Below are 25,228 nucleotides of genomic sequence, written 5' to 3' on the forward strand. Positions count from 1 at the left end.
AGCCCGGCTTGGGGACCAGACTCCTGCCCTTGGTTCCTGGGGCCCTCTCACCTAATAGGGGTGGGCAGCAGGGGCCGCATGCCCTGGGGCAAGGTTTGTGGAACCCCTAGCTCAAGGACTTGGAGCCGGGCATGCCGGGGCCATACCAGACTCGAGGTGGTAGGTGGAGGTGCCTTTATTGCCAGAAGCCCACCCTTCACTTGGCCTTGCCCTGGGCGGCCACAGCCTCCATGGCCTTCCTCACGGTTTCCTCATCACCCAGGAACCGCATGGGCTTGGTGGGCTTCAGCGCCTGGTCCAGCTCGTACACGATGGGGATCCCCGTGGGCAGGTTCAGCTCCATGATGGCCTGGTCCGACATCCCTGGACCGGGGGAACAGGGTCCTTAGTCCCCTCGGCCAGTCCGCCAGGCAGCTTCCCGCCCTCACATTCAGCAGGCCCCGTGACCTTTATGGGCCACAGAGCCGGGCCAGCCAGGCAGCAGCCCCCCCCCCCCCCCCCAGTGAGCGCCCCGCACAGATGCCCCTGGAGAAGGTCGAGCCGGTAGTGAGAGACCGAGTGGCCTGCAGAAATAGCCGTGGCAAACCGGGACCTCGTGCCCCCAACCAGGAACCACTGGGACCTGGGGCCACGCCATTGGGTCTTTTCTGTTTGGTTTCTAGAGCGTTCTAAATTCTAGCCATCAGGAGCAGGGGTGCTCCTGACCATTGGGGGTGGAGGGACAGCGAGAAGGGCTTCCTGTGACCAGGGTGGAGGGGAGGCTCTGTGGGTGGAAAGGGCAAGGTTTCCCAGGGAAACCTGACCCTGCCGGCCTTCGCAGCCCCTGGCCTGGAATAGCAGCTCGACCTTTGCAGCTCCGACACCCCCCACCCCCCACCCCAGCCAGTTCTCCAGGCAGTGGGAGACTGCAGTGACGCTGGCCTCCACGCTTCTCTCCCAGACCCGGCCCCTGGAAGGGAGGGGCACGAGGTGGTCTTGGGGAGGGTGGACTGGGGCTGGGCAGGCCTCGGGGGCCCGCCTGTCTGTGTTCTGGCCAGCTACCCACTGACCCCCAGAGCGGGGGGCTTGGGGCTCCCCACCTACCGGCCTTCTTCCCCTTTCCACAGTCCCGAGAAGCTTGAAGGCCGTTCCGAGGCTCAGGCTCCCGAGGATCTGTATGTCTAAGGGAGCCCAGTGGAGATGCATGCCCCGAGCTCCTTAGTGGGAACCCAGCTACAGGCCGGTCGAGGACTGCTCCACCCCAGCACTCTCTTAACTGGTCTTACCTTTTCCGTGCGTGGGTGTGAGCTGGGGTCCCCTGCCCTGGGCCTCATGAGCGCCCCCCGCCTGACCCCAGAGAGGGTGGTTGAGACCCAGCGAGTGGTGTGACTTGACCGGGGCCACACAGCAAATGGATCTGGAGCCAGACGGCCCTGCCTTGACCCCGGGCGGCCTTGGGCACGGCCTTCCCATCTTTCCCAGGTTTGTGGCCAGGAAGCCAGGCCAGCCCCAGGCCTCTGGACCCCGGGTCGGAGCAGCAGATGTTTCCACCCACAACCTCCAGAAGGAAGCTCGTATGTAATGTCCCAGTACATAAACAAGTGAAACAAAAATTTTACAAAGTGGGTTTTTTAAGTGGTTTCTCAGTTCTCCCAGTTCAGTTTGAACTCTGACCCTGAGTGCTCATGTGTGCAGAGCTGCCTAGGCAGGGGGCTTGTAGCTGAGATGAGCATTTGGGGGCCAACTGGTTCAAGGGCATGTGCCCCGTCCGCCCCCCCAACCTGCTTCCGCCCACACCCCCTGCAAGGATGGGCCTCACCTTCCAGGTGCTTGACAATGCCCCGCAGGCTGTTCCCGTGGGCCGCAATGAGCACTCTCTTGCCAGCCTTGATCTGGGGGGCGATGTCCTCGTTCCAGAAGGGCAGGGCCCGGGCGATGGTGTCCTTGAGGCTCTCGCAGGTGGGCAGTTCTCCGGGCTTCAGGCCTGCGTACCGCCGCTCCTGGGGGCGTCCACAATGCTGTTCCCTCCCCAGGAAGCCAGCCCCCCCCCCGCCCGGGCTGCCATCCCCAAGGCCCTGCCCCTAGACCCTCCCCTGATGCCCCAAGCAGCCCACCTTGCTGATGGAGTTGTAGTAGGGGTGCTTCTCATCCATGGGGGGCGGCGGGATGTCGAAGGAGCGCCTCCAGATCTTCACCTGCTCCTCCCCGTGCTTGGCGGCCGTCTCGGCCTTGTTGAGGCCCGTGAGGCCCCCGTAGTGCCTCTCGTTGAGGCGCCAGGTACGCACCACGGGCAGCCACATCTGGTCCGTGCCATCCAGGATGGTCCAGAGGGTGTGGATGGCTCGCTTCAGCACCGACGTGTAGCAGATGTCGAACTCCATCTTGGCATCCTTGATGGCCTGGGCGCCCCTCTTGGCCTCCTGGGCCCCCTTCTCGCTCAGCTCTGCGTCGAACCAGCCACAGAAGCGGTTCTCCTGGTTCCAGGTGCTCTCGCCATGCCGGACCATCACGAGGCGGTGGGTGGACATGGTGGTGCTGGGGACCGCGGCGGGCTGCGGACGGGGACAGCGGCCTCCCAGGTGCACCCAGTTTTATAACAGTCTGTCCCCAGCCCCCACCCTGGCCAACTGCCAGTCAGCATTCCAGGCGGGACGGGCGGCGGCAGGTGGCCAGTAGCAAAGCTGGGGGGAGGGCAGGCCCGGAGCCGGCCTTAAAATAGCCCAGCAGCCACCAGCGCCTGGGCCGGGAGGGGCTGCGCGCAGGACCGGGCACGAAGGGCAGGCGTCTGAGACATGCCCGAGGGGGGCTGCCAGGAGCAGCGCGGATCTCCGAGCACGGCTCCTCTGTCCGGGCAGGAGGGCTGACGCTGCGGCCTCAGGCAGAGGCGCGTTCCCAGGGCCTTTCTGCTGGTCCTCGTCCACGCGACTGGGGGCGAGCCTGCGTTCCCCGAAGGGAGCCGGCCTGTGTGAAGGGGAGCCCGGGGGTGTGTGCGCAGCGCCTGTCTGCCCACGTACACATGTATGTGTGCACCCGTGTGCGGGCACACGCAGGAGCGGTGTGTTCCGTGTATACACGCGTGTCCGTGTCTGTCACTTGTTGCGTGTGCAAATGCGCATGCCTGTGAGCTGCCAGGAGGTTCCCCAGGGGCTCTGCTCTGCTCAGCGGGGCGTGAGGGCTGCGTGGGGGCTTCCCTCCCCAGCTCCCTCTGCCCTGCCCGCAGGGTGAGTCCTAAGGGAGCCTGTGGCACATGGCCAGGCTGGGAGGGACCGTGACGTCACCTCTGCTAGTCCCCTCAAGGGACAGAAGGGAGTGAAAGGTCAGGTCGCTGTGGGCAGGGTCAGGGGAGAGGGTGGGGGCCGTAGCCCTGGGGCGGGCGGTCCGGGCCTGCGGGAGAGGGCACGAGGCAGTAGGGTGGGCAGGGGCCTGGGCTGAGCCGGGCAGAGCTGTTTCCAGGACCACCGGGGGAGATGGAGGGGTGGGGCCAGAGGGGAGCAGGGGTGCTGCCACACTGTCCCACCCAACCCGCCCTCACCCAAGCCAGGCTTGCCCCTCCCCACTGAAACCACCTTTCAAAGACAGAGAAATCCGGAGTCATGCCCCCAGAGGTACTGGTTGTTGGGTTCATGCCCAGCTCAGCAGGAGCACCCCAAGGGGCCGAGGTTGATGCTGGGGGACCAGCCTCTGCATTCAGATTTTGGGGGATGAAGGCCACTGGGGCAGAAGCTGCGCTCTCATGAGGGAGCCTGCCCAGGGTCCCCTACACCTCCTCCCACCCCACTGCCCTAGCGACCACACCCTTACCCTCTCACGCTCCTGGAAATGGAACAGGGTGGGCGGGAGGCCAGCAGAGGGGTCAGCTGCTACACCGAGACCTGGACCTGAGTGTGCGAAGCCCTGACCTCTCTCCCTCCAGCCTTGCTGTCCACCCAGGGGACAGCCTCCCAGCTCTGGGCCCCTAAGATGGGGGCTCCACACCCCAAGGCCACCCTCCTAGCAGCGCCACACGCAGACCTTGCTGCTCCAGCTCTGCCCTTGTTAGAGCCACACCTCCTAATAAGGTCTACTTTTTGTTCCCTTGGCCACTAATCAGGCCCTGGGGGCCCAGCAGACAGCCAGGCAGGAAGCTCCTGCTCAGTGGGGGACAAGGATGATACAAGCAACTCAACAAGCTCTTCTCCTTCATCCCAGCTAGCAGGAACGAGTAAAAGGGGATAGGGAGAGATGGGAGAGCAGAAGGGGGCAGAGACGGCCCCTTGGAGGTGCAGCGGAAAGCAAAGGACTTGCCAGGACGAGTTCTGGGGGAGAGCACTCCAGCCAGAGGGGCAGCAAAGAACCAGTCCCCACAGGAGAGCAGACGTGTGGGTGGCAGAGGGCACGAGGGGCTGGGCTCTGCGTCCTGATGCAGATCACTGGAGAGCTTGAAGCATGGCTTCAAGAATTTTATCTTTTTTTTTTAAGATTTCATTTATTTGACAGAGAGAGTGAGAGAGCATGAGCAGGGCAGAGGGAGAAGGAGAAACAGGCTCCCCACTGAGCAAGGAGGCCGACGTGGGGCTCGATCCTGAGGACCCTGAGATCATGACCTGAGCTGAAGGCAGACGCTTAACTGACTGAGCCACCAGGTGCCCCTGATGATGTAGACATTCTAACACTATTAATTCTTCCAAGCCATGAGCATGGAAGATCTTTCCACCTATGTGTGTCTTCAGTTTCTTTCATCAATAGCTTAGTTTTCAGTGTACAGATCTTTCAACCCCTTGGTTAAGTTTATTCCTAGGTATTCTATTATTTTTTGGTGACATCATTCATGGGATTGTTTTCTTAATTTCTCTGAAAGGTCATTGTCAGCACGTAGCAACACAACTGATTTTTTTATATGGATTTTGCCTCCTGCAGCTTTATTGAATTCATTTATCAGTTCTAACAGGCTTTTTGTGGACCCTTTAATGTTTTCCATGTATAAGATCATGTCATCTCCAAATAGAGACAGTTTTACTTCTTCCTTTCCAATTTGGATGCCTTTTATTTCCTTTTCTTGTCCCATTGCTGGCTAAGACTTCTAGTACTACGTCAGATAGAAGCGGTGAGAGTGGGCATTCTTGTCTTGTTCCTGACCTTAAAGGGAAAGCCTTTCACTGCTGAGTATGATTAGAGGTAGGCTTATCATACAAGGCCTTTCCTGTGTTGAGGTATGTTCGTTCTGTACCCACTTTGAGGGGTTTTTAATCCTAAATGGATGTTGAATTTTGGCAGATCCTTTTTCTGCCTTTATTGAGATGATCATATGACTTTTATCCTTCATTTTGTTAATGTGGTATATCATATTGATTTGTGGATGTTGAGTCATCCTTGCATTCCTAGAATAAATCCCACTCAATTGATCCTTTTAGTGCATTGCTAAATTCAGTTTGCTAGTATTTTGTTGAGGATTTTTGCATATGTGTTCATCAAGGATAGTGACCTGTAATTTTTCTTTCGTTGTGGTGTTTTTGTCTGGTTTTGGTATCAGGGTAAAGCTGACTTTATAAGTTTTGAAGTGTTCCCTCCTCTTCTGTTTTGGAAGAGCTGGAGAAGAACTGGTGCTAATTTTTCTTTAAATGTTCGGTAGGATCACCAGTGAAGCCATCTGGTCCTGTACTTTTCTTTGTTGGGAGGTTTTTGATTATTTATTCAATCTCCTTATTAGTTACAGAGCAGTTCAGATTTTCTGTTCCTTCATGACTCAGTCTTGGTAGGTTGTGTATTTCTAAGAATTTACCCGTTTCTTCTAGATTATCCAATTTGCTGGCATTTGTCGTCCCTTATGATCCTTTGTGTGGTATTAGTTGTAATGTCTTTTCTTTCATTTAAAATAATCCCCTTCTTTATTAGTAAAAGTAGCTAAAGGTATGTCTATTTTGTTTATCTTAAAAAAAAAAAAAACAGCTCTTAGGGGCGCCTGGGTGGCTCCGTCAGTTAAGCGTCTGTCTTCAGCTCAGGTCATGGTCTCAGGGTCCTGGGATCAAGCCCTGAATCAAGCTCCCTACTCAGGGGGAGTCTACTTCTCCCTCTGCCTGCCCCTCCCCCTGCTCGTTCTCTCTAATAAAATCTTTTTTTTAAGATTTTATTTATTTATTTGACAGAGACACAGAGAGAGAGGGAACACAAACAGGGGGAGTGGGAGAGGGAGAAGCAGGCTTCCTGCTGAACAGGGAGCCCGATGCAGGACTCGATCCCAGGACCCTGAGACCATGACCTGAGCCAAAGGCAGGTGCTTAACTGACTGAGCCACCCAGACACACACCCCCCCTTTAATATTTCTTATAAGGCTGGTCTAGTGATGAACTCCATCATCTTTTACTTTTCTGGAAAATTCTTTATCTCTCCTTCAATCCTGAAGGACAGCTTTGCCAGGTACCATATTCTTGGCTGGCAGGTTTTTTTTTTTTTTTTTCTTTCAGCACTTTGAAAATATCATGACATTCCCATGTGGCCTGCAAAGTGTCTGCTGAAAAAATCTGCTGATAGTCTTATGGGGGTGGGGGTTCCCATGTAAAAAGGTGTTTTTCTCTTACTGCTTTTAATAGTCTCTCCTTGTCTTTAACTTTTGACAACTTAATTAAAATGTGTCTTGGTCTGGGTTTCTTTGAATTCATCTTATTTGGAACTCTATGGGCTTCCTGGTTCAGATAGCCAGTTCTTTCCCCAGGTTAGGGGAGTTTTCAGCCAATATTTCTTTGAATAAGTTTCATTCTCTTTCCTCTTTTTGGGATCCTATAATGCACATTTTGGCCTCCTTGGATAGTGTCCCATAAGCCGCTTAAGGTATCTTCTTTCTCACTTTTTTCTTTTTGCTCCTCTGATAAGTTCCACTGTACTGTCTTCAAGTCCGCTTTATGTAGTCTGTAGCCGAACCCTTCTGTTGAATCTCAGTTCAATTTCTGTATTCTTCATCTCTGTGGTTTATGTTTGGTATTTTCTTTTAGTTTCCACGTCTTTGTTGAAATTCTCATTTGTTCATGCATAATTCTCCTGAGCTCAGTGGGCATCTTTATGGCCATTATTTCGAACTTTTTATCAGGTAAGTCACTAACCTCCATTTCATGAAGGTCTGTTTCTGGAGTTTTGTTCTTTTGTTTGGAACATATTCCTCTGTTCATTTTCCTAGACTCTCTGTGTTGGTTTCTGTGTCTTTGATAAAACAGCCACCTCTCTGAATCTTGATGGAGTGGTCTCATGAAGGGGATGAACCTTATCATTCAGCCCAGCCCACACTCTTGGTTCGCTCAAACCTTTGTGATTGCCCAAGCCACCTTCTTTCTTCTTAGTGGCTCCCAGTGGTTGAAAGTGTGCCAAGGCCCATTAGTGTCCCAAAGGGGAGGCTCAGCCATAGATGTGTGCTAAATTAGAAGCCTGACCCTCAGGCAGCAGCTTTCAAAGTAAGCAAAGTCTTCGTTCATGGAAAGCCCGGGAGATAGGATTTCAGTGTGCATACTCTGTGCTGAGCCCTGGGCAGATAGCTGTTTAAGAACGGTGTCTTTCTTTGAACAGTCCTGGGGGGCCCTGCAAATGCAAGCCCCACTGGCCACCAGAAATAGGTGATCAAGGGGCATGGCTCTGGATGGCAGCTGCCAAAGCCAGGGCAGCAACAGGCGCACAAGCTCCTTCCAGGGAGACACCGGTGACCCGGTTTGCTGTGGGTATTTTCATGTTTGCCCGATATGTAGGAATTGTTCAACTAGTTTCTGGATTTCTTTTTAGAGGGAACTGCTTCTCTGTACCTGTGGATTTGGTGTATCCAGGAGAAGGAAGTGAGTTCGGGAGCCTCCCATATCACTAGTTTAGGCCTGAACTTGGGCCTGGGAAATGCCAAGCGTATCACAGAAGGGCCTAGAAGTTGCCAGGTGCTGCAGCCACGTGTCTCTGGAAGCCAACACTCAGTCCTGACTGTAGGGAAGGAAGTCCTGGTAGGTGCGGAAAAGACGCTCCACATCAGTCACCATCAGGGAACTGAAAATCAAAACCATAATGAGATATCCCTTCATACCTGTTAAAATGGCCATCATCAAAAAGACAAAAGATGACCAGTGTTGCTGAGATTATCCACAACCCCTGTGCACTGTGGTGAGAATGCCAACGGGTGCAGTCACTCTGGAAAACAGTATGGAGTTTCCTCAAAAAAACTAAAAATATAGAACTACCATATGATCCAGCAATCTTACTTCTGAGCATGTAGCTGAAGGAAATGGGAACAGAATCTCAAAGAGATATCAGCACCCCCATGTTCCCTGTAGCATTCTTGACAGCCAACATGTAGAAATCTAAGCTGAGTGTCCATCGATGGATGAATGGATAAAGATGTGATACACACATATCATCATATATATACACATATATTATATGTCGAATACACACACGCAATGAAATATTATTCAGTCATGAGAAGGAAAATCCTGCCATTTGCCACAACATGGATGGACTTTGAGGGCATTATGCTAGGTGAACCTAGCCAGATAAAGACAAATACTGCATGGTATGACTTATATGGGGATCTTTTTTTGTTGTTGTTAATTCAAGAATTTTTCTTTTTTTAATTAACATATAATGTATTATTTGTTTCAGGTGTACAGGTCTGTGATTCATCAGTCTTACACAATTCACAGCGCTCACCATAGCACATACCCTCCCCAGTGTCTATCACCCAGCCACCCCATCCCTCCCACCCCCCACCACTCCAGCAACCCTCAGTTTGTTTCCTGAGATTAAGAGTCTCTTATGGTTTGTCTCTGTCTCCAGTTACATCTTGTTTCATTTTCCCCTCCCTTCCTGTATCATCCTCTGTCTTGTTTCTCAAATTCCTCATATCAGTGACATCATATGATACTTGTCCTTCTCTGAATGACATATTTCGCTCAGCAAAATACCCTCTAGTTCCATCCACGTTGTTGCAAATGGCAAGATTTCATTTTTTCAATGGCTGCATAATATTCCATTGTATACATGGACCACATCTTCTTTATCCATTCATCTGTCAATGGATATCTAGGCTCCTTCCATGGTTTGGCTATTGTGGACATTGCTGCTATAAACATTGGGGTGCAGGTGCCCCTTCAGATCACTACATCTGTATCTTTGGGGTAAATACCCAGTAGTGCAATTGCTGGGTCGTATGGTAGCTCTATTTTCAACTTTTTTGGGGAATCTTCATACTGTTTTCCAGAGTGGCTGCACCAGCTTGCATCCCCACCAACAGTGTAGGAGGGTTCTATATGGGGATCTTTAAAAAAAAGAAAAAGAAAAAGGTCCAATCCATAAAAAACAGTAGAAAAGTGATTGTCAGGAGCTGGGGGTGGGGGAAATAGGGAGAGGTCTGTAAAATGAATAAAGCCTAAGGATCTAATGTAAAGCATGGTGATTACAGCTGATTACCCTGTATTGTAGAATTGAAATTAGTGCAGACACATCATAATGAGATGTAGGAAAACTAAAGACCAAGAAAAAAAATTCTAAAATCAGCCAGAGTAAAATGATTCACTTCATGTAGGGAGCAATTCTTTGCAAGGCTCTGGGTTTCTCACCAGAGACCAAGCAGGCCAGAAGGAAGCAGAACAATATTTTTAAACTGTTGAAAGGCAAGAACTGGGGCGCCTGGGTGGCTCAGTCGTTAAGCGTCTGCCTTCGGCTCAAGTCATCATCCCAGGGTCCTGGGATGGAGTCCCACATCGGGCTCCCTGCTTAGCAGAGAGTCTGCTTCTCCCTCTGACCCTCCCCCCTCTTGTGCTCTCTCTCTCTCTCTCATTCTCTCTCTCAAATAAATAAAATCTTTAAAAATAAATAAATAATCTTTTTTAAAATGGGGGAAAAAATACCCCATATGTAGTGAAAATCAGTACTGGGAAACCTCCCAGAGACGGGGTTGGAAGCTCCGGCAGGGGGCGCTCGCCGCCCTCCCACGGGGTCCATTGCTGACCCGACAGGAAGAGCCCGCCCTGCCCTCACCTGGACGGGACCTTGCCCCAGGCTGTGACCCCCGCAGGAGGGACAGACGCTTCCCTCGTCCGGGGCCACAGCTCTGCCGCCAAGAAGCCGCCGCACCCCCCTCCCCAGCTTCCTCCAACGCACTTTGAGTTCATAACAGCTCCTCCCAATTCACCCCTTTTCTCCCTCGTTCCCCAGACTTGCCTAGGGTTTTGCCCAGCTTGTTTGTCCAGGACTGAAATTCTCTTTTATTCCTGAATAAACCCATCTGTTCATGGTGAAATAACTGGCAGTTTTTATTATTAAGTTTAGCTATATACATATGTATGTATAGCTACCCTTAAGATATATATATATATACACACACACATAAAATATAAACTTAATATATATAGCTACATATACATTATAAATTTATAATTTGTCTTCTAACACTGTCTGCTAGGGGTTCCAATGTATGCAGAGGGAATCAAACTACAACATGAAGGGTAAAGGGACCTGTAGGCTGGTAGGGTTCTCCATTCCACACGAAGTGGCAAAATATTAATTCTAAGTAGGCTATGAAAAGTGTGTATATAATTTCTAGAACCACTAAATATTTTTCTTTAAAGATTTTATTTGAGAGAGGGAGAAAGCGCGCACAAGCAGGGGGTCGGGGCAGAGGGAGAAGCAGGCTCCTCACTGAGCAGGGAGCCTGATGTGGGGCTCGATCCCAGGACCCTGGGACCATGACCTGAGCTGAAGGCAGATGCTTCACCGACTGAGTCACCCAGGCGCCCCCATCAATATTATATATACAAAGAAATATAGTCAGGAAGAGAGCAGCAGGGCAGGAAAGAAGAAACAGAGAACAACTGTTTGCCTAACCCCAGACCATGCAATAGTCTCATTAAACGGGAAGGGCCTGGCCTCGGACATGGGCACTCTCTGCACAGCAACTAAAGGAAATGAGGCTGTTTCTACTCTTGGACTCTACTCCTCGCACCACCGCTAACACTCACGCTGTGAATTTTCCCCACCAAGCACTTCTCCACCAAGAAGGAGAACTGGGGGTCCTACCGTCTAACTCAGCTCTAACACCATCTCCCTGGAGACTGCATCGACCCCATGGGGGAAGGGCTCAGTCCCCCAAAACTGCCCCCGCTTCAGAAGCCAATCGCAAGCCCCAGGTGCTCACCTGTACTTCCGACAGGTCGGCTATCGATTGGGCTTCCCACAAGCCCCTCTTTGGGTTTGATAATTTTCTAGAACAACTCCCCCCCAGAATGCAGGGAAACTCTTTCATTACCAGTTTATTATACAATAAAGAATATGATAAAAGATACGTACAAACAGATGACAAGGTGCATAGGGTGAGGTCTTGAAGGCTCCTGAGTGTAGCAGCTTCTGCTCCTCAACCTTGTGGAGCTGGGGTGCATCACCCTGCGATGCAGGACGTGTTCACCAACCCAGAAGCTCCCCGAACCTGTACTTTACGGATTTTCATGGCATGACTGATTATGAACCATCTCCAGTGCCTCTCCCCTCCCTCGAGGATGGGGCTGGGCTTCTAATCATGGCCTGATCTTTCTGGTGCCCAGCCCCATCCCAAAGCCGTCCCAGAGCCCACCGAGTGAGTGCCTCACTGGGAAAAAGACACTGCTTTCACCCAAGACATTTCATGGGATTTAGGAGCTCTAGCCAGGAGGTGGACAGGAAGACCAAAATATGGATTTCTGTATTTTTAAAAAAGATTTTATTTATTTATTTGAGAGAGAGAGCATGAGCAGGGAGGAGAAGGAGAAGCAGGCTCCCCAGTGAGCAGGGAGCCCAACACAGGGCTCAGTCCCAGGACCCTGAGCCAAAATCAAGAGTTGGACGCCTAACTGACTGAGCCTCCCAGATGCCCTTATGCATTTCTTATTGTATCACAATATCACAGCCAAACACATTGAATTAAAGACAACTTATAGTTTGGACTTTTAAAAGTCACCCAATTCCATGCTGGCTTCGAGGAACTCGCCCTGAATATAATAATGCACATTGGTTAAAGTGAACAGTAACCTCGTGTTCCGTGGTATCAATCACCCTGATACCATCACTCATCAAAGACAGCAGAGACAGCTGCAGAGAGGATCTGTTACATACAAACTTCAGCACAGAATCTAGCAACAAATAAAATGGATTCTACACCACGAAATTTATGTCGGGAGGTTTAAATCTGAAAGCCAATTAATACACCCTATCAGTAGAATGTTTTGTTTTTTGACAAAAATGACACATGATCATCTCAATGAATGAAAAAAAAAAGCATTTGACAAAATCCAACACCCCTTCCTGATAAAAACACTCAGAAAACTAGGAATAAAACTGAACTTCCTTCATCTGATAAAGGGCACCTACAGACGCCGGACCCCTAACATCATCTTAATGGGGAAACGCTGAACCCAAGACTGGGCGCGAGCAAAGAGGCCCACGTCCACCCACGGAGCCCCAGAGGCTCTGGCCAGACCAGTGAGGCCACACAAGCGAATAACAGGGGACCTGAAATTGTTCCCAGTCACAAACAGGAGGGCTGTTTATGTGGACGGACAGACAGAACCACCAGGAATCTAAACTAATAGTGAGTTCTGCCAGGTTTCAGGATACATCTATGCATGAGAATCGGTGGGTTTGAGTGCTCACAATGAACAAATGGAAACTGAAACAATCTGTAACAGCTCCAAGGGAAAGAGAGAATTAGGCATAAACCTAACAGAGCAGGGGCTGGGTCTCTATGTTGAAAAACCAGAAAACATTGATGGAAGGAATCAAAGACAAGCAACTTCGTGCAGAGACATCCTGTGTTCACGAATCCCAAAGTATTCCTTCGTAGACAGACAAGCTGATTCTAAAATCTATACGGAAAGTCAAAAGAAGAGCAGGCAAAACAATCTGGAAAGAATAAAATTAGAGGAGTCACACCAGCTGATACTAGGCATTCCTCTCCAATTCAGGTTAGTCGAGTTAGGAGGGTGTTTTTGAAGCGATGGGCACAGAGAGAGATGGAACAGAAGAGAACCCAGAAACAGCCCTGCACAAAAATGGCCAACGGATGTCTCAGGAAGCTTCAAGGACAATCCGGGAGCGAAAAGACGGTCTTGTCGACAGATGGTGCTGGAACCACGGGCCTCCTCCCGCAGATACCGAATCCTCAGCCTAAACCTCATACTTAAAATTCACTCAGAATGAATCCTACATCTCCATGTAAACTGTACGCTCTGCAAGAAAACAGAGACAATGTTTATTGTAATTCGGAGTCAGAGACATGACCCAGAAGCGTGAGAGGAAAAAAAAAAGGTGCACTGATAGACTGGCAAACCAGACTTCCTAAAAGGTCAGACTCTGCTCTGAGAAGCGCCCTTGTAGGAAATGCACACACACCCTACACACCGACGGTTACAGAGAGCAGGGGACCCACACGCAGAGCGGAGAGCGATGGTACCGCGGTGAGACCGTGCTCGGCCCTGCAGACGGCGGGGGCGCGCCCTCGGGAGACCCACAGCGAGGGTGCCCGCAGACCGCGCGCCGGGCTCCCGGGACGCTTGTCCATGCGGCGGTCCTTGGAAAGTGGCACACCCTCACCCCGTAAGCCCTGGAGACCCCGGGTCTCACCGCGTGCCCCGAGAAAGGAGAACCTGTGTTCACACGGACACCTGTCGTCCAAGTCTGCAGCGGTTCTCTTGGTGGTCACCGGAGCCTGGACACAAGTTCTCGACAGGTGGACGCGTCGACGCCGGATGATGCCCCGCGGTGGAAGGAGGAACGGCGGGCACCCGGAGGACTGTCGGAGGCCCCACGCGGAGGGCCAGTCTCGGAAGCTTACATGGAGTCGGCCTGCACGCACGGGACGTTCCGCAGAAGAACCGCAGGGACCGGGAAGCGCCAGGAGAGCACGTGGGCGCGACGGGCGAGCGGGGGTGGGGGACGACGGGGAAGCGCGACGGGCCAGCGCGGGGGCGTCCTGCGGCGGAACAGGCACACCGGGCGGACACAACCTCCCTGAGAAGAGTCCGGAGGCCGGAGAGGGGCTCGGACAGAAGCCTGCCCTGCCGCCGAGCACCACCCGAGCCCCCGGCCTCCTCCATCGGACCCGCAGAGCAGCCCCGCCCAGCCCCCTCCTCCTGGTCCCGTCCAGACCGCAGTCCCTCCGCCATTCCCAAATGAACCCATTTTGCTGGTACAATAACTGGCTGCTTTATTTGCAAGGTTGGCCTGGTGGAGGTGGACGCGTCTACACACGTTACAATTCGTAAAACCCTACGCCAAAACGAGTCAACGTTACTGCAAGTTCCTTTGGAAAGTATTTTTTTATTGCAGAGAGCGGTCAGGGGCGTCCTCACCTGACAGAGACCTGTGAGTCTGGACAGTGTTCCAGGTGGACGGTCCAGCAGCGAAGGCACTGGAGCCGGAGCAGAGGACACCGCATGGCCAGTGCCCCTCCGTGAGACGCAGGGACCCCCACCGGCCCCGTGGGCGTCTGCGGCTCGGTCAGAGCGGTGGGAGTGGAGAGGAGGCCAGCGGTCAGGGGGACGCAGGAATGCCAGGCCCCTGCGGGCCACGGTGAGGACTCTGGAATTACTGAACAGGGTGGGGAGCTGCGGGGCGCAGGGAGCGAGGGCGGGGACGCTAGGTGACTGTTAAAGGCCTTCTGAGAACAGAGCTTGGAAGAACCAAGGCAGAGACCGGAGACTGGACGCCTGTTTGGAAGGTGGGGGCCAGCACCGGAAGTTCTCCCCCCACCCCAGCTCCTGCCTCTGCACCGTCCCTCTCCAGATGCTGGCCACCCTTTAGCGCCCGGCAGCGCACTCCTGGTGGGAAGGAGCTCCAGGCCTCCACCTCCCATCTCGGAGCCCTGGGACACCGCCATCCACCACCTCAGGCTGTGCAAGCACCCCACCACGGAGACGGGGCTGTTCACATCCGCACTGGCCCAGTGGCACCCCGCCATGGTGCCCCCAACCATCACCCCATAGCTGATGGGGGCCAGGTGCCCGCACTCCCCATCACAGTAGCGCATTCAGAACACGGAGCTTGGTTTGGTGCACGGTCTCATTTCATTAGATCCTGGACTGGAGGGTGGGTAGGGCTCCGGGTCGGGGGTCGGGGGGGGCGAGGACCTGGGGCCACAGTGCATACTCTCCCTGGAGCCCGCAGGGCTGGCTCGCCAGAGTGGGGTGGGGCCGGCAGGCAGGCTCAGGCATTTCTCTGCTCTGGGGGAAGGTACTCAAGGCCCAGGTGCCTGAATATGTCTTCCTCGGAGGCCACGTGGAAAAGCATCTTCTGCAACAGGAGTGGGGGTGTTAAGGCCTGGGGACTGCCCCCAATGGCGCTGGCTTCCTGGAGAAGGGCGTGGGGAGGGGTCGGGAGGGGCAGCAGGTTCCTCCCCCAGGCAACCCCCCTACCCCCAGCAACACACCTGCTCTGGGTCAAACAGCCCGTGGCTGTTCAGCCACAGCCCTCTCTCCTTCCGGCTGAAGCGGCGCAGCTCCCGCTGGAAATGCTGGGGAGAGCGAGGTCGTGGCAGGGCCACTTATCCCCCCCCACAGCCCCAGGCCCGGCCCCCACAGCCGGCGCCTACCTTAGAGCCAGTCCAGCCTAGCAGGGCGAAGGGGAGCTGGCTGATGGGGACAGCCACCAGGTCCACCCGCACGGCCCTCCTCTGGGCACCCCCCACCGCGGCCCCTGGGGGTTGTGGTAGGCAGAAAATGCAGAAAGTAATCTCGAACGCATCCATGGTGTGGCTCCCCCGGGTCGGGTGGGCGGCGTCCTCAGGGCGGCCGCGGTGGTGTTGGTGGTAAAGGACAAGCCCCTGCGGGCAGAGCAGGCGTGGCGGGCCACCGCAGGGCGCGGCCAGGGGCAGGAGCCAGGGTCCCCGCAGTCCTCCCCGCCGTCCCCCAGCCCAGGCAGGCAGCCCGAGCCCCTCACCTGCTTCTCCAGGCGGCCCATCACGCTGGGCAGCAGCCCGGCCTCCCGGCCCTCCTGGGGGTGGCTGACCAGCAAGTCCACGTCGTGGCCCTGCAACTTCCCCCTGAGGGGGCGCCGTCTGATTCTGGGGGCCACACGGGGCTGTGGCTGCTCCCAGGTCCCGCCAGGGAGGGAGGGCCCACCCCAGGGGCCTTCCCGGGAGGGCCCGCAGACCCCCTCACCTCCGGAAGCCGCCCACCAGCGTCACGGTGGCCCCGGGCAGGACGCGCGCCGCAGCAGCCTCCACCACCTGCTGCAGGGCCTCCGCCTCCGGCCGCTGGACCGGGGCGCTCAGGTCGCGGTAGTGCTGGAGCCCTGCGGAAGCACGGTCTGCTGACCTTCCCAGCCCCCCCGGCCCGTGCTCGCCACTGTCCCTCCTCCCCTCGAAGCAGAGGAAACCGCAGACCCGCGGGCGGCACGGAGGGGCGAGCAGGACTCCTGTCTGTGCCGTCAGGCTGCTGTGGGCGCAGTCACGACAGACCACCCCTGCGAAGGCCTCGGTTCTCCCTCCATAAATGGGCCGGAAGCGGGTAAGGACGTGAAGGAGGTGGCTCTGCCGCTCAGGAAGCCCTTCACCGGAGCCCCGGCCCGGCTCCGCACCTGCGGGGGGCCCGCTGCCGCCCGCACAGTCAGGAGGTTTCAGAGGGGGAGCGGCGGCGCTGGGGGCGCGGGCTCTCGGTAGGCGGTTCCTGACCGCGTCACGGGGACCCGTGGCGGATCGCACCTCACGTTCCCTCAGCCGCGGACCCCCGCAGGGCCTCCCCTCCCCCAGTCCGGGGGAGGAGGTTCAAAGGTGCGGTGGGTGCCAGGCTGCGGAACCGCCCTGGCGGGGCCCCCAACCGCGGCCACGCGGGGAGGCCAGTCTAGCACCTGCTACCCACCGGCCTCACGGAGCAGCTCAGACAACGGAACGGAGGCTCAGAGAAGTCGAAGTCTCAGGGCCGTGGTCACCTCCCTAGTACGTGGCCGAGACAGGACCCAGCCCAGGCCCGACACACTCTCAAGCTCCCGTTCGTTCCACTGCACGGGGCCCCCTGCCATGAGCAGGCCCTGTCCTGAGCCTCTCCTGCCACACAGGTCCCCATGCCATCTGCCAGTGCGCCAGGACACCAGCCCCACGCTGCCAAGCTGTGCGCAGGGCACGGGCCTCCCCTTCCCGGTCCAACCGGGAGGCGTGAACGTCACCCCGTCACTGTTCGCTGCGGAAGGGCTCAGCAGATCCAGACAGAGGCCTGCCTGCCCCCGGGACCTCTGTGCACTGACCCCGCGCCCTGCCGTCCAGGCAGCCCCCCGGCACGTGCCGCGTCTGGTCAGTGCTGAGGGCTCCGTGGTGTGGGGGGCCCGGGGCCCCGTCCTTCTCAGAGGCTCACCTGCTCTCTGCTGCTGGGTCAGCCTCTGGGGCTGCTTGTGGAGGCTGTCCAGGGTCCGCAGCCCGTCCCGGTACCACCGGTCAGCAGTCTTGACCCCAACCCCGAAGATCCCAGTGAAAAGCTGTTTGGGGGACGAGCACAGCACGGTCAGGAGCGAAGTCCCGACAGAAGACGCAGATGGCCACCACCGTCCGTGAGGGCGCTGCTGTCCCGGGCCGCCCCGTGGCCGCTCACAGCTGTCCAGTTCAAGCAGGCCGCCCGAGGCCACACGGTGCGCACAGGCAGGATTCAAACCCCAAGGCTGGCCCGTGCGGGGGACGGCCCGGACAGACCCCGGTGTACCTCCCTCTGAGGGCCTCGACCCCCTGCTCCGGGAAAGTCTCTCCCCAGAGCCTGTGAGCCCAGCACCGCACACCAGTCACCCCCACAGCCTCCTGCCCACCGGGAACCACGCCACTCCCACCTAATAGCAGCTGGGGTTTCGCACTGGGGTGCTTCTCCTTAGCAAACCAGAGGGTTGTTCTAGAGGAGCTGCAGCGTGGGAGCCAACCTCCTGTCGGGGGCGGCCGGCGCCACACGGGTCTCCCACACGGGTCTCCCACACGGGGCGGGGGGGGCCAGCCCCCAGCCCCAGCAAGTCACTCTTTCCTCCCCGACCAAGCTTGTTGGTCCGAGGTAGGCACCCGCTCCAGCCATTTTTGGAAGCAAAACAGAACGTCAGGCGTGTGCGGTGGTGGAGGCCGTAACCCACGGACGGGGAGCCTTCCGTGGCCGGGTCTCAGCTGGCGAGGGGGCCAGTGCGCAGAAAGGAGGACCCTGGTGGCACTCGGGTCCCCGAGCCCTGCCTCCTCTGGCTACAGCCCTGCCCATCTTGGGCGATGCTGGCCGTCCTTCCCCCGGGCCCCGGAACCAAGAGCCTGGGTCCTGACAGAAAAAATGCTCAGAACAGCCCAACCATGTGGCTTCAACAATGAACTTCTAATCGTTGACCCACCTCTCTGCTGGCCTGGGCACCTACCTGGGACCCTCCGTCCTTCACCCGTGGCTCCTCTCCCTCTCTGAAGCCCCCCCTTGGCCCTCACCACCGACGGCCCACCCTGCCAGGGAAGCCCCCCGCCCCCAACAGGTCGCTGATGGGACAGGCGTCTGAGCCGCAGGACGGAGGCAGCCACCAGAGCTCTGGCGCGTCAGATCGGGGGCGGTAGGAACAGGGGAAGGTGCGCTGTGGACACAGGCAGGGCGACAAGCAGGGCTCGAGATCATAAAGAGGGAGGAAGTTACGTTTTGTCCAGTACGCTCTGTTTAAGATGCCGGGGACACACCACAGTGGAGAACATTCCACTGATGGTGCTGAGTGGATCTACAAACCCCCGTGCTACACGCTACTTCTCCTCGCCCCACTCTGTTTGGCTGCCTCACGCATCTCCGGTGTCAGCTCGCGGCCACCTCCTCAGCAAGACCCTCTCTGATCCCTGGGCGCCCCCGCTCGCCTCCCGTCCGTGGCTGGCACCGGGCTGCCATCCAGGGGAGGGCTCCGAGCCCCTGCTGGGGTCCGCCCCGCACGTACCTTCATGGTGAGGTAGCGCTCTGACAGCCGGACCCTCTCCACCTCCTCACACACCCCATGTTCCAGCAGCTCCTAGGGGACCAAGCAGAAGGCTCAGCCTGACTGGACACAAGGTCTGGGGCCCGAGGACCAGGCGGAACCCCAACACTCAGCAGGGCAGCTTCGTCCGATCAGCACGCAGGGGCGCTTGGAAATAGAGACCACGCCCGGGGAGGCACCAACACTTCTGGCCTCACGGCCCTCAGCCCAGGGAACACGGGCCACCTCTCAGACAATGACAAGTCCCAGAATGTGGAAACTGTGGCTTTTCCAAACACGGGTGACGTATTCAACGGGACTTCGCTTAAAAGCTTAATTGAGTTCAAAAGTATGTTTGGTCCCCACATAGTCTCCCAGTGGCAAGTGAACCCCTTAGATGGCACACTTAACATGGTATGTGAAGCACCTAACATCCTGGGTCCTTACGTACTTTGTATTTTAAAAAGAGGTGCTCCAAGTCCGGGGTTCCCGTCCACCATCCCAGACAGCGGGGCCGATGCCAACGATCCAGCTACTAGTCCTGCCCGGGCCCTCCCAGCCACACGGTGTGGCCCCCATTTACAGACGAGGAATCCGAGCAGAGGCTGGCTCGCCCTGGCCCTGAAGCCGGCCTCCAGGGCTGCACTGAGCCCCTGAGCCCCCCGCGCTCACGATCCCCAGGCCGCCTCACGCACCTGCCTGCACTCACCACTCCACCCGGGAGCACCTACCTGGACGACCCTGCAGGAGTGTTCTCCAAAGTGGGGCAGCCCCTGCAGCTGGCTCAGGGCCGTGACCCGGCTCGGAAGGGCCTTGAGCACCGCGGCCGCTCTACGGAAGGAGAGGAAGCGGCCCTCGCTGCCCTCAAAGCCTGCGGCCTCCGCCAGCACCTCTAGAGCCTCCTGCAAGGACAGGCCCTTGGTGAGGGGGACGGTCCCTGACTCCGCACCCTCCGGCTCCCACCCACCTGTCCCCAGGCTGGGACCGGGCAGAGTGGCAGGGCTGCCGGCAACAGGCCCGGCCCCACCCCAGGGAGGCTGGAACCCAAGGCTCACCGAGAGGCCGGTGTTGTGGTGTGTGAGCGGCGTGGGGCGCTGGCAGGCATAGGGCGGCATCCTCACCGGGCTGGGCAGCTCCTTCCTGGGCACAGCCACCTGGGGGCGGGCAATACAGAGGCCACCTGGAGGCCGAGGGCTGGCAGGGCCCGGCAGCCCCCAGAGCCCTGCCCCTGACAAGAAGAGCGGGGCGGAGCAGGCCGAGGAGGGGCTCCTCACCCACAGCGTCAGCAGGCCCAGCACCCGCGGACCCTCAGGGAGGACCGTCCCTGTCACTGCACATGATGCGCGCGCTCTCCCTCCCGCAACCATCTCTACTGCGTGGGCTACAGCGCCCGCCATGCCCGCCTCGCAGACAGGGACACCGGCTCGTGGCCCACAGGCAGGGCTGAGCTCGGGAAGCCCGACCCTGAGCCCACATCTGCTCCCCCCCGGAAGCACTGAACGGGGGCAGAAGCCACAGACCCACAGCACCGTGAGGACAGCTTCCTGCTGGTCCTTGGGTCATCTCACCAGGAGTCACTGTCTCACTACTTGAGCACGACAGGCCTGAAGGTGCTAGAAATAAGTGGACCTCAAGAGCTCACACCAACGAGAGCAGAAGCCAGGATGGCCCGGCCTCCAAGGGCGCCCGGTGGTCTGCGCTGAGCCCCACTGCCCCCCCGCCTCTGGAGGCACCGCGGTGCTCCTGACAGGCCACCTGTGCCCTCCCAGCCAGAGCCCGCACCAGGGCGTTCTCCGCGGGCCCCACGCCAGGCCACCCCGCTCACCTCCAGGCGGTGCCGGCGCTCCACGGGCACGGGCTGCCCAGCTGCCATGCTTTCTGTGAACCAGCTTATGTCCAGCAGCGCTGGGCGGGGGCATCCTCGGGGCGAGGCCGCCGCCACCCTGCGCCCGTGCCAGCAGCCGGCCTCCTCCGCTGAGGTCTGTTCCATCACCACATGCGTCACCTCAGAGCTGGGCAGAGAGAGGGCGCAGAGCTCCCGTCCACAGGTCCCTCCTGCCTTGCTCGGTGCCTCCAGGCCTTCGCTTCCTGTCCCCTCTGCCTGGTGAGCACCCATTCATCCTTCCATGCCACCTCCTCAGAAAGCCCCTTCTCGAAGAGGAACACGTCTGTCACCCCAGCACCCGCCGAGCTGCAGCCCAGCCCACGTCTCTGTCCACTCGTCTGCCCTCCTCTCCCCCGGCCTCTGAGGACGGAGGTCCTTAGGGGGCAGAACCAGAGGCTCTTCGTCTGCTGCACCCAGACTGCTCGGCTGTGAACCCCAGCTCTGGCACACACCTCCTGGTGGCCTTGGGCATCTCACTTAACGTCCCTGTCCCCTGATTTCTTCCTCTTCAAAGCAGGTAACAACCTATCTACTGTGTCGGGCTGTCACACAGATTAAACAAACTCATAAGCAAAGGGCTTAGAGGCTTAGACAGCACCCAGCACACTGAACTCCTCTCTGCGCGGGTCTAACCACTGGGAATGGTTCAATCACTGAAACAAACAAACAAAAAAGCTGCTGGGGACTGGCCCCTGGTTTGCTTGCTCTTCCAACCTTAAACCTGCTGGAACCCATTTCCTTAATCTCAGCAGTGTTTCTGTAGCCCATAATTTTTGCTGATCTGGGAGTCTCACTCAAGTCACTGTCTCAGCCCAGAGGGGAGGCGTCACTTTGGCTAATAGGGCAAGATGAACTCACCGAGGGCACAAGGCCCTCAGCCAGTGCGATCCTTAACCACCCCACAGCGCCCTATAGCTCCTTACAGAGCCTCTGGCACACGTTCTCTCCTTGTCCTACAGAACGCTCCTGGCCCTAACTGCTAGCACCCTTTTATACAAGAGGATATTGAGAGAAAAGCCACAGGAGCATGAAATGCCAGGGTTAACCTGGAATCCAAAACCTCAGGTGCCCCTCCACTGCCAGGTGAATCGTTTTAGATCTCAATAACCTCAGCTGAAAAGAAATACTGCTTGTGAGTGTGGCTGGTCACTTGCAGAGTTCTGAGCACGGGCATTTTGTGCTTAGGCGCTCACGCCACGCAGCAGTGTCGTCGGGGCGTGACGGCATGGCGATCCCACACAGGCGTCCCTCGGTCCCCTGTGGGCGCAACACCCGCCCCGCGCCCCTCGTGCGGGCGCCCCCCCAACCATGAAGGCGGCCCGGGCAGGAGCCCCCGGCAGGGGACTCCCTGAAGGCGTCCCACGCAGAAACCCCAGGGCAGGTGACCCCCCTGAAGTCACCCCCGGCAGGAGCCCCCACACAGGTGCCCCCCCCGCCAAGGCGCCCCGAACAGGAGCCCCGGACAGGTGCCACCCCCCCAAAGCGCCGCGGGCAAGGGCCCCACCCCGGGCCGCAAGCTTCCCCACGACCGCGCACCTGTAGGCGTCCAGGACCCTGAAGCCCTTGGAGAGCGCCAGGCGCGTGAGGAAGGCCCGGCGGCTGCGGCCCATGCGCGGCTCCGCCAAGTAGATGGCGACGCCCGGGAAGCGCGGCGGGGAGGAGGAGGCAGGGCCGTCGGGGGACCGGACCCGCGCCCGTCGCTGCTTCGGGAGCATCCCCTCTCTGGCCGGCGCCGAAAAAGGCGAGAGGAAATCGGAAGAAAGGCGGCGGAAGCAGGCCGGAAGGGGAAGCGGCACCTGGCGGTAAGTGCGAGCAGGCCCCGCCCCATGCAAATTAGACCGCTCGGAGCCGTCCGGGGCTCCCACCGGATTGAGTTTGCGCCTCAGGCCCCTTCTCCATGCAAATAGCACCAGAGGACACGCCCTTTATGTAAATAACTCGCAGAGCGAACTGGAACGGCGCCGGCGTGGGGGGCGAGGCCGGGGAGAACGAGGGCGGGGCGGGGGTGGGACCAAGTGAGCGCGGAGGCGGGGCGGAGTGATGGGGACGGGGCGGGGGAGCGCGGGGGCGGGGCGGACTGATGGGGGCGGGGCGGGAGAGCGCTGGGGGCGGGGCGGCGCGGCGCGGGGCGGGGGCCCGGCGGGAGGGTCCGGTGCGAATGGGGTGTGGGGGGCACGGCGGGGCGGGGCCGGGGAGCGCGGCGCGCGCGGGACCCGCCTTGTGCGGGGGACCAGCAGGGGAGCCGGGGCAGGGGCCCTGGGGGTGGGGAGAGCGGGGCGGGGGTCCGGGGCGTGGGGGGCGGTGTGGAGAGCGCGGCTGGGGCAGGACGCGGGGGGGCTGGGGGGACCGGCGGCGCGGGGGAGGGGCGGGGGCGGGACGTGCCGGGGGTGGGGAGGGGGCGGACGCATGAGGTTGGAACGTGCTGGTCGAGGGGCTTCAAAGCCCGGAAGGTGTTTCCGTCCAGCGGCGTTGGTACCACTGGCCGGCCATGTGGAAAAATAGAAACTGGCTTTCACTGTCACTCCTTAACGCCAAAATGAAATCCAGATGCATAAAACCTCCAAATCTAAAAAGCAAACAAAAAAGGTCCTGGAAAGTCGACGAATGTCTATCACGATAAACCTGGAGAAGGGGAAGAAAAAGAATAGTAAACTTGATCCGTATTCAAATTGAAAATGTGACAAGAATTAAAAGGCAGACGGGGGGGGGGGAAGTGTGTGTGATGTATTTTGAAATTGTCTAATTCCTGTAATTGTGAAACTGTCCACAGATAAATAAGAAAAAGTCAATGATCTAATGAAAAATTGGCAAGAACACTGGTAGGAATTTCACAGAAGAATCCTACTGTAAACTTGAACCAGATTGCCTGACCTGCGCACCTGTCAGGTGTGAGGGAGGCAGCAATCTGTAGGAAGGACTTTTTGGAAGCCGATTTGGTAACCATATCCAACAAAATGGAAACAAAAATCACACCCAGCCATTCCTTTCCAACACTGGGATTGTTTTGATTGTCTAGATCAGTTTGGGAAAGTGGACATCTTGACAGTATGGAGTATTCCTCTCCTTTTCAGGCACTACGTGTTGCATTCCTTCTGCTGCAGCTGGTTTAGCCCATGCTCAGATGAACAGGTGCGACAGGCCAGGTGTAACCCTGTTCCCACCCCTGTCCTTGATCTTCTCTTCCTGGAGGCCTCCTGTCACAGCTGGTGGGCGCAGGGCTGAGGGAGGCAGGTGCCTCAGCCAGGCCTCGTTTCCTTCCCTCTTAATGTCCTCTGTCTCTGGCCAGGGCAGCTGGGTACTCTCCCAGAGGCGGAGGCAACTTCTAATGACCCATCACATCGGCATGCTTCGAATGCTGGGCAGCTTGCGAAACTGAGGAACGTGGGGCTTTCTGCAGGCCCAGGGAGGTTGTGAGGGGGAGGAGGAGCCCCGTGCCCACTGAGTGGAGGCCTGGGCACCAGTGGGCAAGGCCACAGCACTGCTGGGCGGGGTGCTCTCTCCGCCACTCCCTAGACCATTAGGTCACCGTCTGGCCCGCTGGGAAGTAGAAGCCTTAGGCCTCTTCTTCCACTAAACCTGCTTTGGGGTTCCCAGACACCTCAGTCCCCGTGCTGAGACCACCCCGCAAAGAGTCAGAGAGGCTACACCAATGGCCTCTTGCCTGGGCCCTTGCAGCTGCTCTGGGGGCTGCATGCCTCCCCCCTGCTCTGTGGTGGAGCTTTCTCACACTGTGGTGTGGATTAGCCTTGCCCAGATATGTGAGTTTGCATTTTTCCAAGATGAACCCCATCTAGCTATTTCCTGTTTCCATTTCCAGCTCAGAGAGGTCCTTGGGGGTGATCTTTCAGTCCTCGTGACCTGCACAAAACCTCCCTGCGGACCACCTTCTCAAAAGTTCCCTTTGGTGCTGTTTGCACCTGCCCTTGGCCTGTGGGGCCAGGACTCTGCCCTGGCTCTGGGGTCTACCCCTGCTCTGGGTTTCTGTCTTTTCGGGCTGCTTGCCAACAACATTCCGGAGGGCACGTGGTCAGCCTGCTGATGCTGCTGGCCCCGTGGCTCTGGCCGCTGGCCCTGGGCTCCCTGAGCTTTCCCTCCAGGCCACTGTGGGTGTGGGGTACCTGCTGCGTCAGTCAGCTCAGGCCATCACAAAATACCACACTGGGAGCTTGAGTGACAGACACTTCTCACAGTCTGGAGGCCAGAAGGCCATCATCAAGGTGCAGGCAGGTAGACTTCGTTCCGAGGCCTCCTCTCCTGGCTCCCGGGGCCGGTTGGTGATCTGTGGAGAGAGACAGCGAGAGAGAGATCTCTGCTTCACCACCTGCCGCTAATCCCATTGAATCAGGACCCTACCCTTATGACCCCATTTAACCGTATTACTTCTTAAAAGCCCTATCTCCAAATACAGTCACATTGGGGGTTAGGGTTGCAACGTATGAATTTGAGGGATGGCAGGAGACACAATTC

General features: G+C 57.4%; 3 protein-coding genes across 6 annotated transcripts in view; 1 reads left to right on the forward strand and 2 right to left on the reverse strand.

The window, feature by feature from the left end:
* Positions 1 to 159: 159 nt before the first annotated feature.
* PGAM2 (phosphoglycerate mutase 2) lies at positions 160 to 2,640 on the reverse strand. The gene is made up of 3 exons (XM_036085279.2): positions 2,094 to 2,640; positions 1,799 to 1,979; positions 160 to 363 (listed from the first exon to the last, which is right to left on the reverse strand). Exons 1-3 carry the CDS (start codon positions 2,505 to 2,507, stop codon positions 197 to 199), a joined length of 762 nt encoding a protein of 253 aa, XP_035941172.1. The 5' UTR covers positions 2,508 to 2,640; the 3' UTR covers positions 160 to 196.
* Positions 2,641 to 14,988: 12,348 nt separating this feature from the next.
* On the reverse strand, positions 14,989 to 22,738 carry POLM (DNA polymerase mu). 4 transcript variants are annotated; one of them, XM_078059881.1, is made up of 11 exons: positions 22,298 to 22,732; positions 20,702 to 20,888; positions 19,932 to 20,030; positions 19,608 to 19,778; positions 18,859 to 18,930; positions 17,292 to 17,412; positions 16,104 to 16,236; positions 15,883 to 15,985; positions 15,536 to 15,766; positions 15,374 to 15,457; positions 14,989 to 15,237 (listed from the first exon to the last, which is right to left on the reverse strand). In XM_078059881.1, the coding sequence occupies exons 1-11, from the start codon at positions 22,474 to 22,476 to the stop codon at positions 15,151 to 15,153; spliced, it is 1,467 nt and encodes a 488-aa protein (XP_077916007.1). In that variant the 5' UTR covers positions 22,477 to 22,732; the 3' UTR covers positions 14,989 to 15,150. The 4 variants fall into 4 exon arrangements, with proteins under 4 accessions (XP_077916007.1, XP_077916009.1, XP_077916008.1 ...); XM_078059883.1 differs by lacking the exon at positions 15,536 to 15,766 and having other exon boundaries at positions 22,298 to 22,736; XM_078059882.1 differs by lacking the exon at positions 18,859 to 18,930 and having other exon boundaries at positions 22,298 to 22,733.
* Positions 22,625 to 25,228, forward strand: part of AEBP1 (AE binding protein 1) — a 30,148-nt gene continuing 27,544 nt past the window's right edge. The window contains exon 1 of the mRNA XM_036085277.2: positions 22,625 to 22,690. The gene's annotated coding sequence lies outside the window, so the exon portion shown is untranslated. The remainder of the gene's footprint in view (positions 22,691 to 25,228) is intronic.

This window comes from Halichoerus grypus, chromosome 12, assembly GCF_964656455.1.
Source record: "Halichoerus grypus chromosome 12, mHalGry1.hap1.1, whole genome shotgun sequence".
Lineage (NCBI taxonomy): Eukaryota > Metazoa > Chordata > Mammalia > Carnivora > Phocidae > Halichoerus > Halichoerus grypus.

Coding starts and splice junctions, on each gene's coding strand:
- PGAM2 (XM_036085279.2), bottom strand. CDS start 2,507: ATGTCCACCCACCGCCTCGTGATGGTCCGGCATGGCGAGAGCACCTGG. Junction 1,980..2,093: donor ACTACAACTCCATCAGCAAG/GTGGGCTGCTTG, acceptor GGACGCCCCCAG/GAGCGGCGGTACGCAGGCCT. Junction 364..1,798: donor CATTGTCAAGCACCTGGAAG/GTGAGGCCCATC, acceptor CCCCCGGTCCAG/GGATGTCGGACCAGGCCATC.
- POLM (XM_078059881.1), bottom strand. CDS start 22,476: ATGCTCCCGAAGCAGCGACGGGCGCGGGTCCGGTCCCCCGACGGCCCT. Junction 20,031..20,701: donor AGCGCCGGCACCGCCTGGAG/GTGAGCGGGGTG, acceptor GCCCGCCCCCAG/GTGGCTGTGCCCAGGAAGGA. Junction 15,767..15,882: donor TGGGCCGCCTGGAGAAGCAG/GTGAGGGGCTCG, acceptor CTCTGCCCGCAG/GGGCTTGTCCTTTACCACCA.